Here is a 17367-nt window from a genome sequence, read left to right as displayed (position 1 = left end):
CTCTGATTGACTTCGGTAGGAATGTGTATAAAGCTGGAACTGATCAACAAAGTGACTTTGGTTCATCTAGCTTAATTCTATAAACATAGAAATTAACTTCAATGAAAAACTTCAATTTCTCCTCTGTTAGCATATGGTATTGCACAAAATACATAACTGCAGATTTCCAGAGCAGAAGTTAAAACCCTTATAGGAAAACAAAGATTGCATTATTTTTCTGGCTATAGGACTGAGAACAAGAAGGATTAAGAGAAAGCTGTTTGAGTACAAAAAAGGGCTTCATATTCCACATCCAATATTTATTGTGGCTTTGCAAACTTCAAGATGACCTTGCCCTCCTTCAGTAGAAATTAGCTGTGGGACAGAATGGGAGATGCAATAATACAGTGGTACCTCTGGTTACGAATGCTTCTGGTTATGAACGCTTCAGATTACGAGCTCCACTAACCTGGAAGTAGCAGTTCCTGCTTGTGAACTTTGCCCCCGGATGCGAATGGAAGTCGCGCATGCAGTGGGAGGCCCCATTAGTGAAAGTGCGCCTCAGGATAAGAATGGTTTCAGCTTAAGAACGGACCTTCAGAACGAATTATGTTCGTAACCAGAGGTAGCTGCTAGGGCTGTGTTTCTGTTTCAAGCTGGATACTAAAATTAAGTCCAAAGGCATACGTAGTAGGCAAAAAAGACTGGTGCCAGGAATTGTCAGGTGGCATTTCCTGACTGCATCCTTGATCTTCAGTGGTGTTTCCCTTCAGCCTCCACCTACCAGGCAACAGCTCTCACTGATGTCCTCTGAGGCAAGGGAATGGGGCCCAGCAGCTGGAATTTGCTTGGTCAATGACAGAGGTAAGACTTGACTCATGTATCAGTAGGTAAGCCATTCCCTTGAGTAAATAACTGTAGCTCAGTGGCAGAGCATACATTTTGCATGCATAAGTTTTCCCAGGTTCAAGCCATGACATCTCCAGGATAGACAGGAGATCCCTCTTTGAAATCCAGGAAAGCTGCTGCCAATCAGTGAGGACACTATAGAGCTACATGGATCAATGGTCTAAGGTAGCTTCACCTAACCTGGTGCCTGCCAGATATTTTGGACTACAACTCCCATGAACCTGAGCCAGCACTGACATCCAGGGGGCTGTAGGTTGGATAACAGATCAGCTTCTTTTGTTCCTAATAAAAATATTTAGTGAGCCTTCTGCACCATGACATACATATCATCAGGTCACTTTATGGAGTGAATGAAGGCCACAGCAATGCCCTTTATGCATTAAATATACTTATTAAAATGCAGGGATAAAATGAGTATGTTATTGTGTTCTCAGTCCTGGATTGAGAATTTATTGTTCCAAGATAATCTGCTGAGTAAAGTGTGCAGTTTCTCTGTCAAGGGCACCTCAATAGTCAGATCTCATATGGAGATAAACACGTGGACTCTGAGTCTACTTTACTGTTGCAGGCCACGCAGAAACCCTGTTTTGTTACAGAGTCAGTAGTTCTAGATCAGCTGACTCTCTGCCTTTTCCTCCTCTGGTGCAATTTCCGCTGAAGTACTTAGCTTGCTTCTTCTTTTTAGTGATAAAAAATATGCAAGACTGCAGCCGAGGGAAGCAAGCGTAACTCTAGAGAGGATGTCTTGGATAATGGATTAAAATGCAGTTTGATTCATTGGGTCATTATGAAACAAATGTCTTCTAATGGATTTCGTTTATTTTAGTTTTCTTTCCAATATGTGTAACTACTTTTCTGCCAAAAAAAGCATCCAAATTGATGCACAGCATAATAATTAAACCACAATGCAATGTACATTTTTAAAAAATCCATAAAAACACATAAAACATAAATAAATAATACTAAAATACTAGGCGGCAGGAAGAAATAGCACTCATCAAATAAATGACAGATTAGATAATTTTCTAAGGGCATGGTCTTATTCTTTGGATCCTGGCAAAGGTGACCACACAGGGCGAACAAGGCAGTTTCTGTAGAAAAACTGGGCCTTAAATCCGATCAAAATTTATTGAATAAATTAAAAAAAATCCATTAGCACCTAGACTTGGCAGATGCTTTGCCTAGGAAAGAAAGGCTAGCTACCTGCTGAAAGTTGCTAACTTTTCTCAAGTTCAATATAGTTTTTTGTTTCAGGAACAGTTTTACTACAGCCTTTTTAAAGATAGCTGGGACTGCCCCCCTGTCTCATTTACCAGACCCAACTGGATACTCCCTCCCTGCTAGGTGCAGTAAGTCAAGAGTGGCAAGGATCAGGAATACAGGTTGGTTGGTTGAATTTAGCCATGTGCCTTGTCCTCAGGCCTTTATAACTGAACGTCATCCAACAAACTTGGACCAGGTGGTGTCCTCCATTTAGATTTTCTACTGGGTCTCCTTGTTAAGAGTCCCCGAGCCACTGTGAAGACATAATGCTGGCAAGGGAAGATGCTTCAGTGCTACCATCATAGCCTCAGAGTAGGCTCGATAGTAAGCTAACTTGTATTCATTCCAGTCATGTCAGCTCATCAGGCAAATGTACTTCACCTTATAAATTCAGGACAACGGTCTGGGAAGTGGTAGAGAGAGAAAGTAACAGCAGAAAAATATGTATAGCTCCAAGTAATAGATTATAACTATTACTATTATTAATAATAGTAATCTATTGTATATAATGGTTGCAACTACTGGCAGATCTGTCTAAATACAATTTGCCTGAGACAGTCCATCAGGGCCCTTTGCTCCTGTACCAAAGCATAGCAATTTGCAATGCAGTAGGATCATGCCTGTCTCAAGGGCCAATTCACAAACTGGTGTTATTTTCAATACGTGCAGACCATTTTTTTCCAGCCTGAACTGAGTATTTATGCAGCAAACTAGTATTGTGAAACAGCTGCTATGGATATAAATTACCCTGGCCTTTGACACCAATATACTCTATTTTATAATTACTCCACCCTATTCTGTTTATTGACATTTGTTTCAACTGCTTTTAATGTTGCATTTTAAATTGAGCCTTCCAAGTGGAGATGCGAGAATTAGACTTAGGGTTGCTTTAATGCAAAACAAGTGCTTGACCACTCAGCTATGGCTCCTCTTCTTGATTTAAATATGAGTGTTGGTGGATCGATTAGTTAGTTAACTGATAAAATCTACATTAAATTCCATATGAGAAAATGTGGCTTCTTAACATTGGTCAAAACAAAATAAAAAAATTCCTTCCAGTAGCACCTTAAAGACCAACTGAGTTAGTTCTAGGTATGAGCTTTCGTGTGCATGCACACTTCTTCAGATACATTGGGTAAAGGCCGTAGCTATTTGGGTTCATAGTAGCTGATTCACACAGCTGGTTTAAAATGCCTACATTCCATTCAAGGAAAAATTTGATGATGATGAAAATAATAATAATAATAATAATAATAATAAGAAGAAGAAGAAGAAGAAGAAGAATAAGAATAATACCCAACAAGTGTCTATGTCAGAGAGACATAAGGCAAATCAGCATTACATGTGCCTTAAATGGACAAGGCAGATGGCAAAAACTACACTGATCATTAAATCAGAAAAGTTATGATCTCAGTTAATATTTTTCCTTAGTGTACATTAGACTTCTGAGGCTGAAAGTACAGTACTTCACTTCACTACTGAAAGTGAGTTTATATTCTCCCTCTATATAAAATGTTTTCTGCTCTTCTCTGTGGTTCATTTATTGAATTATGTACCACTGCCATCTCCTGGCCATATGTTTATTGCTCATTCAGATTTATGTTAAGATATTTCTAAGCAATACTGTATGTATTAATTCAAGACTAATTCCAATTCAGTTCTGGCCACTTAAAACAGACCAGACAAGATTCTGTACACTTCACATACATTTAAACCATTCCATTAAGTAACAGAAAGTATTTCTTTCAAGACTGTTTTACACAAGCTAAATGTCCTCAGCAGAAGTGCCACTCATGAAGAAAATTGTGTAAAACTTATAGACACACATATGCCCATTTTTCACTGGATGTCCAGACCTTCCAAGTACCCCTATTTTCCAGGGACAGTCCCAGATTTACTGAAGCCATCTCAGTTTCTGATTTGATCCCGGAATGTCCCATTTTTCCTTAAGATGTCCCTATTTTCATCAGAGAAATGTTGGAGGATATGGTTGTTTAGGGGAAAAGGTGGCACTCATTAGACTGCTGTTGATCTCCAATCACTCTACAATGGCTAAACCTGATGCCTACAAAGGGCTCAGAATCAGGGCATAAAGTCAATTTTCTTTCCTATGCTAATTATTTCCCACCAATACTTGTTTTTTATATATATGTTCAACAGTTCTGGGTGTAATAATGCTTTCTCCAGTTTAGCCAGAACAGATGTTGGGCTTACTGGACTGTAATTTCCTGGCTTCCCTTCTAAAAAAAAAAAAATTAAAATTCAGTTTTTACATTGGCTGCTTTGCAACTTTCCTTTAAGGAGGCCTATTTTAGTGAGAACAGAGTTGCATATTCTTGTCAACAGTAATGCAATTTTACAGTACTCTCAAGTGTATTCCATTTGGACCCAGTGACTTGTTAATTTTCATCGACACTTGACTATTTTAAACCCTTTTCAACTAACAGGACATTGCAGGTCTATTTTAGAAGTGACCGCCACAGACAGATAAGTGCTATTTCCCCTTTAACCAAGAGAAGGGAAACAAATAGGATCTTGGAAAACAATCCTCTTAAAGGAGTCAAGAATAATCCCAAAGACCTCTTGTTTATCCTGTTGAGCTTCAGCTGAAAAGCATGCAGACTCATCCTCTCTGCAAGAGGTCCCTGCTTTATAGCTCATAAATCAGCTGCCCTGCTTACTTATCCAACAGTGACAGATTTGCTGGTGCATGTGTACCTCCAGTTGTTGTTGAACTCGAACTCCCATCATATCTGTCCATAGGTTATTCTGGCTGAGGCTGGAAGGAGTTGGAGACCAACAACAACTGGAGGGCCACAGGTTCCACATCCCTCCCCTAAGAGCTTAAAGTATTCTGAAGAGGGTGTTGGCATGCATTCCACCCAGGATGCTGTTAGCTTTGCAAGACACCAAATCCATTTGGAGTAAGAGTCCTTGGAGAAGTTACTAGGACTGGGGGGAAATGCTTCCTCCAATCCTAATTAAGTCTCCCACAGGACTCTTTCCATTGTGAAGACAGCAGAATCCCTAACAGCATGAAGTATCCTGGAATGCTGTGTGTATGAAACTATGTTTATGTGCTGTGTGCTACGAAATGCACATTCTTTGGGCCCAATTTTCCCCATTTAACTCTCCATTAAACATAGGAAAGAGAAGGTTAAACGAAACTCTTTCCAAGCTCTACTGTCAAGTCATCACCTTTGAGCTCATCTACATCTGAATTCTATGAGAATTGCCCTAAGGCGCTAGATAGCTAAGGTTCAGGGATAGGTGAGCAGGAAATTATTTATCTAATTCAGAACAGTTTTACATGGCTGTGCTATAGAAGCGAATTTCCCAATTTGCTCCCTCCCCCTGGATGTCAGGGAGGGTGTCAGGAGAAGGTCAGTAATAATTCACATAGTACCAGTGAAGTTAACTCTATTTGTTCAAAGAAACAAAACAGCTTGGGAGGCCAGGCCTAGTGAAGACAGCAACTTTCTCCAGTAGATCTTGTCCCAATGAGGCAGTTGTGAGGACTATATGTCTCCACCTTCCCATAGCTCTCTCAGTCTCCTCCTAACCTGGTTCCTTCCCAAGCAATCTGAGGCTCCTTCATCTTGCCCGTCTTTGCTCTGCCCTCTTCATACCTATTTGGGTTCTGGGAGACCAGGGGGAAGGGGAGCTGCCTATTGCAGGAGGTGGAGACAGCCTGGCTTCCTCACCAACCTGTCTGCCTCATCTCTGCCTCTTAGCCTCCCTCCTCTCCTGCATCAGCTTCTACCTCTGATTCTGGACTGCTCTCTGCCCTAGCTTCTTTCTGCTCACTAAACCCTGTTACCTCTTCAGCTTTTGGCACCCCTTCCTCCCGGTCTGCTCCTTCTTCTCTCTCTGACCACTCATTGCCATCCCACCATCAATCCCCTAGCTCTGAGCCTTTTTCCCTTGGGGTGTTCCCTTAGGGACCCCCCTGCGGGTGCCTCCCACCACTGCTCTGCATCCAGCTACTCTATGACACTGGATTTCTAAGTAAAGTGGATAGACTATTTGTTAGGCAAGTTTCACAAAAATACTTACAATAACTACTTTTTCTTTTGCACAACGGTCAAGTTGCTTTGTTGACTCTTTCCCCGTCCCTGTAATGTGGGTAATGTGCCCTTTAAGTTGTAGAAACACAGCAAAGTCATCTTATTTTAGCTTCCAAATGATGGGATAAGAAGAGATTTAAAATATTCCATCATCTGGTTCGTCCTTTGCTAAGCTAATTATTTTTGATTCCTTCATGGTAATTGGAGTGTTTGATGTCAATGGACTGTGCCACTGGCAAATCTCCCCTTTGTTGTTACTGTTGTTCTTTGCTTTTCTTGGGAAAAATCTGCCCTCAGTGTCCCAGTTTAGCAGGGCAGTACAGGGCAGTACAGTTAGTACTTGTTTTACTACTGTAGAATCTAAGAATCATTAGCCACAGGGGTCCCATAATATTCAAAAACAAGCAAAATACTGTACTAAATGCTGAAGTTGGAGAATTTACAGTGGTACCTCAGGTTAAGTACTTAATTCGTTCCGGAGGTCCGTACTTAACCTGAAACTGTACTTAACCTGAAGCACCACTTTAGCTAATGGGGCCTCCTGCTGCTGCCGCCGCGCCGCTGGAGCACGATTTCTGTTCTTATCTTGAAGCAAAGTTCTTAACCTGAAGCACTATTTCTGGGTTAGTGGAGTGTGTAACCTGAAGCGTATGTAACCTGAGGTACCACTGTATAACTAAAATGAGTGAGTCATTAAGGCCAGATAAGCTTTAACCATACCACTGTGATTCGTAATTCCTTCATTTTAACATGAGCCTTTGTGATTTGTAATGCTCACCTCAAATACAAGATGAATATTTCTACCACACTCCCATTCCCTCAAGCTTCTTATCCAGTTTAGTTTTTAATCTGTGCTGGAGAGGAACTCCTCCCCACTGACCTGTGACTCTCTAGGCCTCTCCCCCCCCCCCACTTTCCTTGCTGTGGCTCTTGCTGCCATATGTGGGAGACAGAAACCTCTTTCTCCACATCATAAACCTGGTGCTGCTACAGCTGTTGTGCCTCCCCTTTGTAAGTAGGAGTGCAGATGTTTGTTTAGTTGCCTCCTGCCATTGCTGCATGTCATAGCAATAGCGTTAGGTAGGATGGGCAGGTAGGTGGTGCAGGCGATTGCAAAGTCACAACCACCCCCACTATCTAGTAAGGAGAAGTGCATTATAATCTGTAGGTGTCAAGTCAACACTGTTCCCGGTCTACCAGAAGTAGAGGAGAGGTGGGACAATGTAGAGGGCAGGAACAGCAGTCAAGTGAGGCCTGCTGAAAGAGGAATGTCTTGGGCAAGTGCTATAAAGAAAATAGAGAGGGTGCTGGTCCAATATGCAATGGATGGGAGGAGTTCCAAATGGTATGTGCTGTCACACTAAAAGCCTGATTCCAGCATCACGTGGAATGGACCTCATGAATGATAGATAGTATCTTCAGGATGCCCTCTCCTGCAGAACAGTGATCAATTTGGTATCTAGTGAGTAGAGAATCTCTTGGGTACTCTGGTCCCAAGCTGTGTACAGTACACCAGGACTTTGTACACCAATACCAGCATCTTGAACTTAGTATGGTGTTTAATTGGCAGTCAGTGAAATTATTTCAGCAGCAGCAGAACATGGTTGCAACATCAGGCCCCAGTGAGCAGCCAAGCCATCACATTGTGCGGTAGGAGAGTGCAATGGATGTGGCATCAAGTTATGGTGTGGCGTTACAGAGACCAGTTAGTTTTGTAACATCTAGTTGGTGCAATGGTCTTTAGGTGCCAGGCAAAAAGTTTCCTCTATAACCAGGTCTTTGGCCTTTAAATATAGTGGCCTTTTAAAAATGGGTGGGATGTTTTTAATGTACAGTACAGTATTTCTTTGTCCTCTTGGTTTTAATGTATCTATGTAGTATTCTTGTATGTTTGTTTGGTTGTAAGTTATGCTAGCCACATGACGCGGAAGCTGTACGCCGGCTCCCTTGGCCAATAAAGCGAGATGAGCGCTGCAACCCCAGAGTCGGCCATGACTGGACCCAATGGTCAGGGGTCCCTTTACCTTTAAGTTGCTTTGGGTTGCCTTGGGCATGCCAAAGCAATTTACAACCGAACAATAGCACAATGGTTAGGTGACTGTGCACACAACCCTATCCTTTACTTTTACTTTTCTATGTTGGTTTAAGATCCATTATTACAAATTACTCTACTGCCAGGAGGAGCTCCTTCTCTTTTCCACCACCTTTTCCTTGTTCTTCCACTTATTGCTGCGTTTTGCAGTACTGCTGCTTCTCTCCATATCTGACAGGCTCTTTTATGGGCTGTTCATTTCTTTTCCAGTCTCCCCTTGTCCTCTTGGGGATTTCTCTTCTTCAGCCAAGCTCTTCCATTCGTGATGTGAACCCCCTCTTCCATTAATTCTATATTTGTTTGAGTTTTCAAGTTCATTTTATGACGATCTCTTCAGCTGGCCTTCTAACTTTCAAATTAAAAAATGGCTAAATGCGGCCTCTGGGAAACAGGGAAATGCCCCGGTCCCGCGGCAGTAATTCATAGCTTCATTCGTACACGGCACAGTGTGAAGACGGAAACTTTGCTGCCCACAATCAGATCTAACCCTCTAGCGGCCACGGCGAGCAACAACGGGGTGTCCCGAACACAAGAGAAGCAGCGATCCATTCATATCAGCCCCCTTGGACGAACCCGTTTTGCTCAACCCGCGAGCAAGAAGACAGAACTACAGCTCCCAGAAGGCCTTTCGTTGGCGTAGGCCCCGTTGCCAGAAATTACTGGATGAAGCGCCTCAGCCGGAGACCAATCAGAGCCCTAGGTGCTCTTGGGCGGATGTTTCCTCCTCCTCCTGTGGAGAAGTGGGAGACTTTGAAAAGTTTCCAGGTTAGGATTCGGGGCGCGCGGTGGGCGGTGGCGGCGACGGGTTCGGTTTCCCCGCCGCGTTTCTCCTTAGCAGGCCGAGTCAAGAAGTCTCTTGGCTGCCACTTCTCCTCCCCAGGGGGGTGTGTGTGGCGGTTGTGTGCATGTTGTGTGTGCGGAGGTTGAAGGTAGTTCCTGCTGCCGCCGCCCTATCCTGGGTATGTGTTGTGCACGCTGTATGCTAGGAGCGTGGAAGGGAAATAGAGGGTGCGCGCAGCATACCGTTGGGAGCTCGTGCTGTTGGAAGGCCTGGCTGCTGCTTCCGCCTGTGGCCGCCGTCGCTTCTCTCAGCAGTGCCTAGGCCGCCAAGCTGGAGCTTTCCCAGAACGTGGACTCTCCACCCTACTGCCCTATAGGGGGTTCCAGCGCAATCCTATATATGTCGCTTTGGAAGTATATCCCGCTGCGCGCAGTGAGACCTCGAAGTGTGCATACGATGGTTCGCTAGAGCGTGTTCTCCCCCTCCACGAGGAATGGGCAGGGCTATCATCTTGTGGCAAAGCTGCTTCTCTCCTCATTTAGCAACGCACCAAGATTTACCGACTGTTAGTTCCTAGGTCAAAACACAATATTTTCTCAGAGGGAATCTTTTCCTGCCAGCTGCTGTGGTAATTGTAGTAACCTGTGTAGTTTTGACAGATGGCATGTCTGTACGTATTTCAACTTGTGCTTATGTGGCATCACTGGGTCTGAACGGTTTCCTCCCCCTTTGGTATTTTGTGACATTAAAAGTTATATCATTCTGAATAAACTTTTAGAGACTGAACACTTGCCCCTTATGAAGCACTAGTGAAACTATTTCACTATAAAATGTATCAAACCCCAGAAGGAAAACAGTTTTATCCTCCAAAACTAGCATTCCTGACATTTTGTGAACTTTTTTCTCTCTCTCTCCAACATTTACCTGGGAGTAAATGTGGAATAATTAGGGTGGAGAGAGAGAAATGAAGGGTGAAACCTAATGTGCAACCCTGGATGGAATAAAATGAACTAAAGTGAGAAATGCAGGATACATTTTGGTTGGTTTTGCATTTTTTAAAAAAGACATCATATGAACATGGGTGTGGCCAGGATTTTTGTTGGGGGGGGGGCAGGACCGAAGTGATTGGCCAGTTACTTAAGCAGTCCTATTTTTTTACTTGATGGGGGCAGCTGACCTTTTCTGTCCCACTTGGCTACACCCATGCATATGAAATAAACAACTGAACCCTCAAGATGTTGTGCAGTCACCTGTGATAAAATCATGACCTTTTAAAAACACAACCAACTAGTGTAATATGATAGAATGAAAACACTGACAATTATCACTAGCAGTGAGGGAATGATACTGTGCACATAAGCCTAGGACTTATATTTGTATTATAAGTACTAGACTTGGGTGCACAACACCATTCTCTCACTTGCTTGACCACAGCCATCCTTGGGCATCTAGTATTAAAGGGAATGGCTTTCATATAGCCTTGATCCCTGGCATATCTCTTTTACAAAAATTAGACATTTTGGGGAGGCTGAGATAAATACGATACAGCTGAAATTATTTTAAGAATAGCTGTGATCAAAGTATTATTTGAAAGCTATGGGCTGTGCTTCCAAGTAAATAAGTTCACGTGAACCTAAAGTAGATTCAATCCATGATGACCTGGGTTGAGATACGTGTTAATCAGAATCACAGTTCTGCTTCCCAGGAACATCAGCCTGCCTTTGAATCACCTCAGGACACTGTCTGCAAGAAGACATGACCATCCCTCTCAGTCAGTGGGGACTGGTGCCCATTGGGATTGCTAGGCTGGTACCAATAAATTGCTTGTAAAAAGGGGAGAGGGATTGCTAGGCTGGAAGGCAGGGAGGTCAACAGTATGTGAAGCCAAAGCCAATGACAGACAGAGCCAACAAATACTGGTTATGTCCTTGTCCTGCTGAATTTTAGAATGGCAAAACCAAGGGTACCACAACTGAACTGACAGGCAGGTGGGAGCTGGTTGAAGGAAGAGTGAGGTTGGTGAGTGGTGCTTCTTTCACCCCAATGGACTATCCTATACTGGTTTCAAGCCCTGTTTCTAAGCATGAAACTTTAAAAACACAAGGACCCTACACTGAGTACAAGTTGGGAGAAAGCTCCTGGTTGAACTTGCTGACCAGAAAGAGATACTTGTGATTGCTTTGTTTTGAGTGTCATTCCAGTGCCATTTGTGTAAGCTGAGGAAAAGTAAAGGGCCACAAAGGTCTCTGGGCATCTTTTGGTTGCATTGTAACTGATGCTAGAAAGGGGCCAGAACTGGATTTATTACTCTTCATGAGAAACAACAGATTAAGTGAGATGGATGTGCTCGTATTCAACATTATATTGAATAAGAGATGTAATAAATTCAGTAGAATGATGGCAAAACTCTTAAGGGAGGATGTGAACACACTGTTCTTGAACATAGTGTTTCAAGTAATCTTGCATTTATTATGACCTAGGATTGTGTTTCTTGTCACGAAATATATGAACATGGCAAGTAAGAAACTGAGAAGAGCAGGGTTGACACAGGAGCTTTGTAAGAGACTCAGTCGACATCAGATCACTACTTGTCAGGTGAGACAAATTTAATAGAGGCATAAAATCTTCTGATGTTATGTTAAAGGATATATGGCATGATTAAGACCAATCTTTGAACTCTTGTCATCTTAATTGCAGAAGAAAATAAATGTTTTAGAAATTGCTTTTAAATATGTGAAGTTATTTTAGTCATTTCCACTCTTAATTCTCCCAGATTTTTGTTGGTAATGTTTCAGGATTTTTTATGTCTTTCACTACTGGAGTTAATGAAAGTGACTGGACAGAGTTACTGGAATGTGCAGAAGCTTCTTCACACAGTCAGCCAAGCCTGTGCTCCCAGAATGCAAACTGTAAGTATTCATTTTCTGATAGCTTGGTGTGTAGGCATGAGACTCTTAATCTCAGGGTTGTGGATTCAAGCCCCATACTGGGCAAAAGATTTCTGCATTGCAGGGGTTGGACTAGCTGATGCTCATGGTTCCTTCCAACTCTGCAATTATATGATCCCAGAATAGGAATGACTCTAACTGTTATTGCTATGTGTGTCTCCTGACACATTTTTCTACTTGTGGGGGACACTATCCTTCAGGTATTAACAATAAATGTGCTTAGCTTTAAAAAGGTTTTCTCAAAACAAAACAAATTCCTTCCAGTAGCACCTTAAAGACCAACTAAGTCAGTTCTTGGTATGAGCTTTCGTGTGCATGCACACTTCTTCAGATACACTGTGTATCTGAAGAAGTGTGCATGCACACGAAAGCTCATACCAAGAACTGACTTAGTTGGTCTTTAAGGTGCTACTGGAAGGAATTTGTTTTGTTTTGACTATGGCAGACCAACACGGCTACCTATCTGTAAAAGGTTTTCTCGTTATAGAAAGGCTCACAGGAAGGAAGTAACATATGAAGTGAGCCTTGTTCTTGAGAATATTTGTATTAGGAAATGCTTCCTTAGTATATGGCAGAGAAATGGCACAATACTTGTATGTCAAACAAATAAACTGCTTCATGTGTTTTGGAAGAGGGACTTAGTTGCCCCTGCACTATTCATTTTCTCTGGAGTTACCATCCTTTGTTCAGTTACTTTTTACAGGACATCCAAGCAACATCACATAGCTTTCTGTGTTATCCACCTGTAATGTTTTAGTCTTTTTTGTCTATAGTACAATTAGCTATGCGTGCAAATCTCCTAACAAACATTTGCCTTCTACCAAAATCTGTTAGGGTATCACTACTTTGAGATTTAGGTTGCATTTAGGTTTGTAATAGTTTGCGTAAGTCTTGAAAACATTTTATTTTTTAATCTTAATCTGAGGCACAAAGCCTTCCTTTTTCAAATATAACCTTTACAAGCAATTCCAACATGTTGCATCAAAGCAAAGGGTTTTTGGAAAAGAACCTGCTTGCTTTGTACCTGTTGTTCATGTTAAACACGTTATTAGATTTTAAATATATATATATAAAAGCTTCACAACTCTGTACAAAAATCTCAATAAGCTGGGAATGTTATATACACACTTACCTGTGAGTAAGCCCCATTGAGTTCAGTTGGACTTAATTCCAAGCAGACAGGTTTGGATTTGTGCAGTAAACCTTGTAATGAACCCAGACTTTTTGGAACCAGTTAGTTTTGTCTTGGTTTGTGGTTTTTACTGTGTGTATGTTTTCCAGCTGTACTTAACCACAAGTATAATATTTTCTCTGAAGTGGTACTTTGCAAATTAAATGATGCATATTGTCCCAAAGAGGGGAAAATATTTTAAAGCTTGGCACGATGATACAAGATATAAATTGAAGGCTGTAGCATAAAAATGTTGATAGACACAACAGTCTTTAATATTGTTTTGTGGTGTTTGGTTTGGTCGGAAGATTGGGGAAAATCTCATTAAAGGATGAGAAAGTACATGGCTTTTTTTTTGCCAAGCACTAAGAAATTCTACTTGGGAGCAAACAAATACCAGACATTTTTCTTACCAGTTGATCGCAACATCTTTTTCTAATTGATTTTGGTTATTGTAGGTTTATGAAATGAAAATGAAAAGAACAGCCAACCCTTCATCAGCATTCTTGCCCACAACACTGGGAGATCTGGATAAAATATTGCATGGTGGGATTGCCTGTGGCTCTCTTACAGAGGTAAAAGCTGCTGCTTCTTTTTCTGTAATAGAAGAGTTGTTTTATGTTTTACATAAAAGGGGTGACTATTCATTAATAAGTTTAAAATGTGACAAACTGAATCTCTTTGTACATTAATAACTGGTTCTGTATAGTTCCAATAATGTGCACTGTAAACTTTTTTGTTAATAGTAATGAACCAAAAGATACAGATGTGTGCTCTCTCTTGCACACATCAGTACTCTTATGATCAGGTTAGGGGCAGTTGCAATGCTTGGTTGCAACACAAAACCATAAACCATGTATGAACAAATTAGTCTGTGCCATGATCTGTGTTCTAGTCTACATAGTTTGCTTGTTCCCACTTTGCTTCTCACTTTCTCCAGCAGGAAAACAAGCCATGAAAGCACTTGCTTAGTGTTATGAATACACTAGACCTTGTGGTTTGCTTAGCTTCAAGCATGCCACTTTCTGAAGCCAAGGTTTGTTCCTGGCTTCCCAATGGTGGCTTGTTTGAGATAAACAAACCACAGATGCTGGTTCAGACATAATATGAAGCCAGCCACTCTGTGGTCTGTTTTCCTGCTGGAGGAAAGGAGCAAAGTGTGAACAGCTATGCTGTGTGCATCAGCACACATTTCATATACAAACTAATTGGCTTAACCATGGTTTTGTGGTGCATCTGAATGTAACCAGTGTTTCTGTTTTCTACAGTGGGATCATGTGAATGTTCAGGCTCCCTGAGAGTAGCTTGTAGGCACTTTGTTCCTCCCTGGTCTTTTTTACTCCAGCACTGCACTGACCTGAGCCAGATTTTAGATTAGTTTATCATCTGAATCTGTGCTTGTAGTTAAGCTCTCTCCTCACTAGTCACAAGGTTTAGACAAGAACGTAAGGAGACAACATAACCATGAGCCTGGGTTTGGATGACATTTTAAGCGAACCTTAGCTTAACTTAGTGCAACACAGGAGTAAAAAATACTGGGGAGAAGCAAGTGGCACAGCAGATAAAGCAAACATGATCAGCAGATCGGTAAAAAATGTTCAACTTGTTAGGTCAAATGCTGAAAAAAGAACATCTTAGCAGGTGGCCAAAGGCTGACGAAGAGAGGGCAAGTTGGAGTTTTATAGCCCAGATTTGCCTGCGGAGAAGGGTGTTTCCCACACACCACCCAAATTCATGTATTTATTTCCTAAAATGTATATACTGCTTGATTGTAAAAAAGCAAAACAAAACCAACTTCAAAATTTAAGCCTCAAACTCATCTGAACTACTAATCCTTGCATTAAGAATCTTTTAGTGAAAAGTACCATTATAAAGTTTCTAAAATAAATTGCAGGGGAAAGTGCAAAAGCATCCTATAGATTGTCTCAGTGCTCACCAAGTTGTCTGTTTCACTGTGTGTAGTGATAATTGTCAGTAGAGACATGGGGTTTTCCTACCTTTTCCTACATGAAAAATGTAGCACATGAAGAGCCCCTCTCATTCCAGTCTTACACGGTTCTTCATCTTTAGATAGTTAACAAGAGAGTATTAAAATAACTCCACAGGTTAAGTCTCTTTTGCAAAGCTTTCCTGTTCATCTGACAGGAAGCAGCTCTTTTGATCTCATCAACCTGACAAAAATGTACTTTTCTAGTTCAGAATTTTGACATGGCCATTTGTGAGATACTTCATACAATAATGGATAGAAGAGATGTTCTTTTGTAATATCCATTAGCAGTTTTGGTCACCCTGGAGAATTCAGTGAAGACGAGCTAACACTGCCAAATGTTTCCCATGTTTTAGAATAATCATCTTGAAGAATACATGGGGGGATGTCAGAATGCAGAAACTATTTGAAGAATTGCTTTGTGAACAAAGCATAAAAGTTATGCTTATATTTATCTTGCATCAAACTCCAGACAGTGTTCCCATTGTGTAATTAAGCTTTTTTTATGTGGATGCCTGTGTGATAAGCATGCACAGCAACAATTTGAAAGCTGATGTAGTATAGTGGTTAGAGTGTCATACTAAGGCCTAGGAGACCAGAGTTCTCGCTTGACCATGAAGCTCACTGGCTGACTTTTGGCTGGTCAGTGTCCCTTAGCCTAACCTACCTCACAGGACTTTTGTGAGGATTAAATGAGGATGGGAAGAACCATGGATGCCACCTTGAGCTCTTTGGAGAAAATGGTGGGATATAAATGCATTAAATAATAATTTAAAGAAGAATGCATATGGCAGTATTTGCGGCATGTCACTGCTATGTACTACTTCATTGTGAAGCTGAGATTGCAGATGAGCCCCCCTAAAGTGCAGTACTCCATCTTGATCAAATGTAGCTTCAGTTTAGCTTATTTTCTTCTCCGACTGTTTATGTTAAACTTGGGACGACAGCTAATGCATAGCCTGCACTTTTACCTCAAAGGAATAGTGTTTTATTCCCTACTTTTTGTGGTTACGCTTTTTAAGCTAAATCTTTCTGAAAAAGTTGACCTGTCTTTCTTCTTACATTATCCAACAATGATGGTGGTTGGAAAGTTGGAACTCAGCTACATGAGCCATGTAAAGTAAAGGTTTAAGTGATATCCTCTGCTGCCAGATCTTGTTCTTGTTTTCTAAGAGCCAGGAAACTCTGTTGGCACGGGACCTTTTTTTCCAAACCACTAGTGTGGTTTAAACTGGAAACTGAATTGTAAGTAACTCTTTGCGGTCAGTCAACTCATGTTCTGCAAATAACATACCATTAACTGAAAAAGAAAAGTGTCTCTTTCCAAAGAGGAAAATTTGAATGCTGTTATCATAGTGAGGTCTCTATTACATGGGCGGACACCTGATTTCAAATTAAAATTGGAATAAGATGAACTATGAATTCTCAACAGGTTTGGGAATTACATTGTTCTAAAGAGTCAGCATATTACTGTTTGGTGGATTCATTCCCTCAGCAGATTCAAAATTTATGGATACAGTGAGCCAAAGGTAAATATTTTTAAGCCCTGCTGACCTTGGTGGGACAGAGTTAAGTTTTACTCAACTTGCCCATTGGAATCAATGTGACTTGGATGCTGCAATCATGTATGTGCTTAACCTGAATTCAATAGGTCTTAACTTCTGAGCAGCTATTGTATAGAATTACTCTATAAGATTGCTTACCTTTGACAGGATTGTGCCCAGTGTATCAGTTCTTAGACTCCATCCCCCCACCCCGGTATATAAAGCAAATATACTACTTCATGGAATAATAAATACTCCTGGTTTAGGTGTGTCCGAGTGACTTGCGATTGCACACACGTGTATGGCAGCGAACCTGGAAGTAGTCCCAAAGCATCACAGAAGGGGTGAGGCGGGTGTGAAGAGGGTTTATGTGCGCTATACTGACGCGTATGGGAGTCTGGAGTGGAACCCCCATGCAAAATGAGGATTGCCCATATACACAAAAGCAATATTAAAAAGCTACAAAAATATGTCACAGAATTAATATATAATTTTGTTATCCTGCCACAGGTTTGCTTGTTTTTCCACTAAAGTGTGTTTGTGGATTAGAAGTTGAACCTTTAAGGTTCAACCTATCTTTGCCATCAGTTTGAGATACGCTATGAAATGCTAAGTTACATGAGTCG

The 17367-nt window shown here is 41.3% G+C and overlaps 1 protein-coding gene across 14 annotated transcripts in view; it reads left to right on the top strand.

Moving 5' to 3' along the window:
- The first annotated feature begins 520 nt into the window (after positions 1-520).
- The window catches only part of RAD51B (RAD51 paralog B), a 351970-nt gene continuing 335123 nt past the window's right edge, over positions 521-17367 (top strand). For 3 of the 14 annotated variants that reach the window (XM_081851638.1, XM_081851640.1, XM_081851644.1), the window contains exons 1-4: positions 9729-9761; positions 11572-11686; positions 11887-12000; positions 13669-13785. In XM_081851638.1, coding sequence (XP_081707764.1) covers positions 9751-9761; positions 11572-11686; positions 11887-12000; positions 13669-13785 — 357 coding nt within the window. In that variant the 5' untranslated portion in view covers positions 9729-9750. Of the gene's footprint in view, positions 844-8969; positions 9076-9102; positions 9270-9720; positions 9762-11571; positions 11687-11886; positions 12001-13668; positions 13786-17367 lie in introns of those variants that run through there. The other 11 variants (XM_081851645.1, XM_081851646.1, XM_081851642.1 and 8 more) reach the window with 10 other exon arrangements.

This window comes from Podarcis erhardii, assembly GCF_964252035.2.
Source record: "Podarcis erhardii genome assembly, chromosome: 1".
Classification (NCBI taxonomy): domain Eukaryota; kingdom Metazoa; phylum Chordata; class Lepidosauria; order Squamata; family Lacertidae; genus Podarcis; species Podarcis erhardii.
Note: the sequence above shows the minus strand (reverse complement) of the source record. Positions and strands in the feature narration are given on the sequence as shown.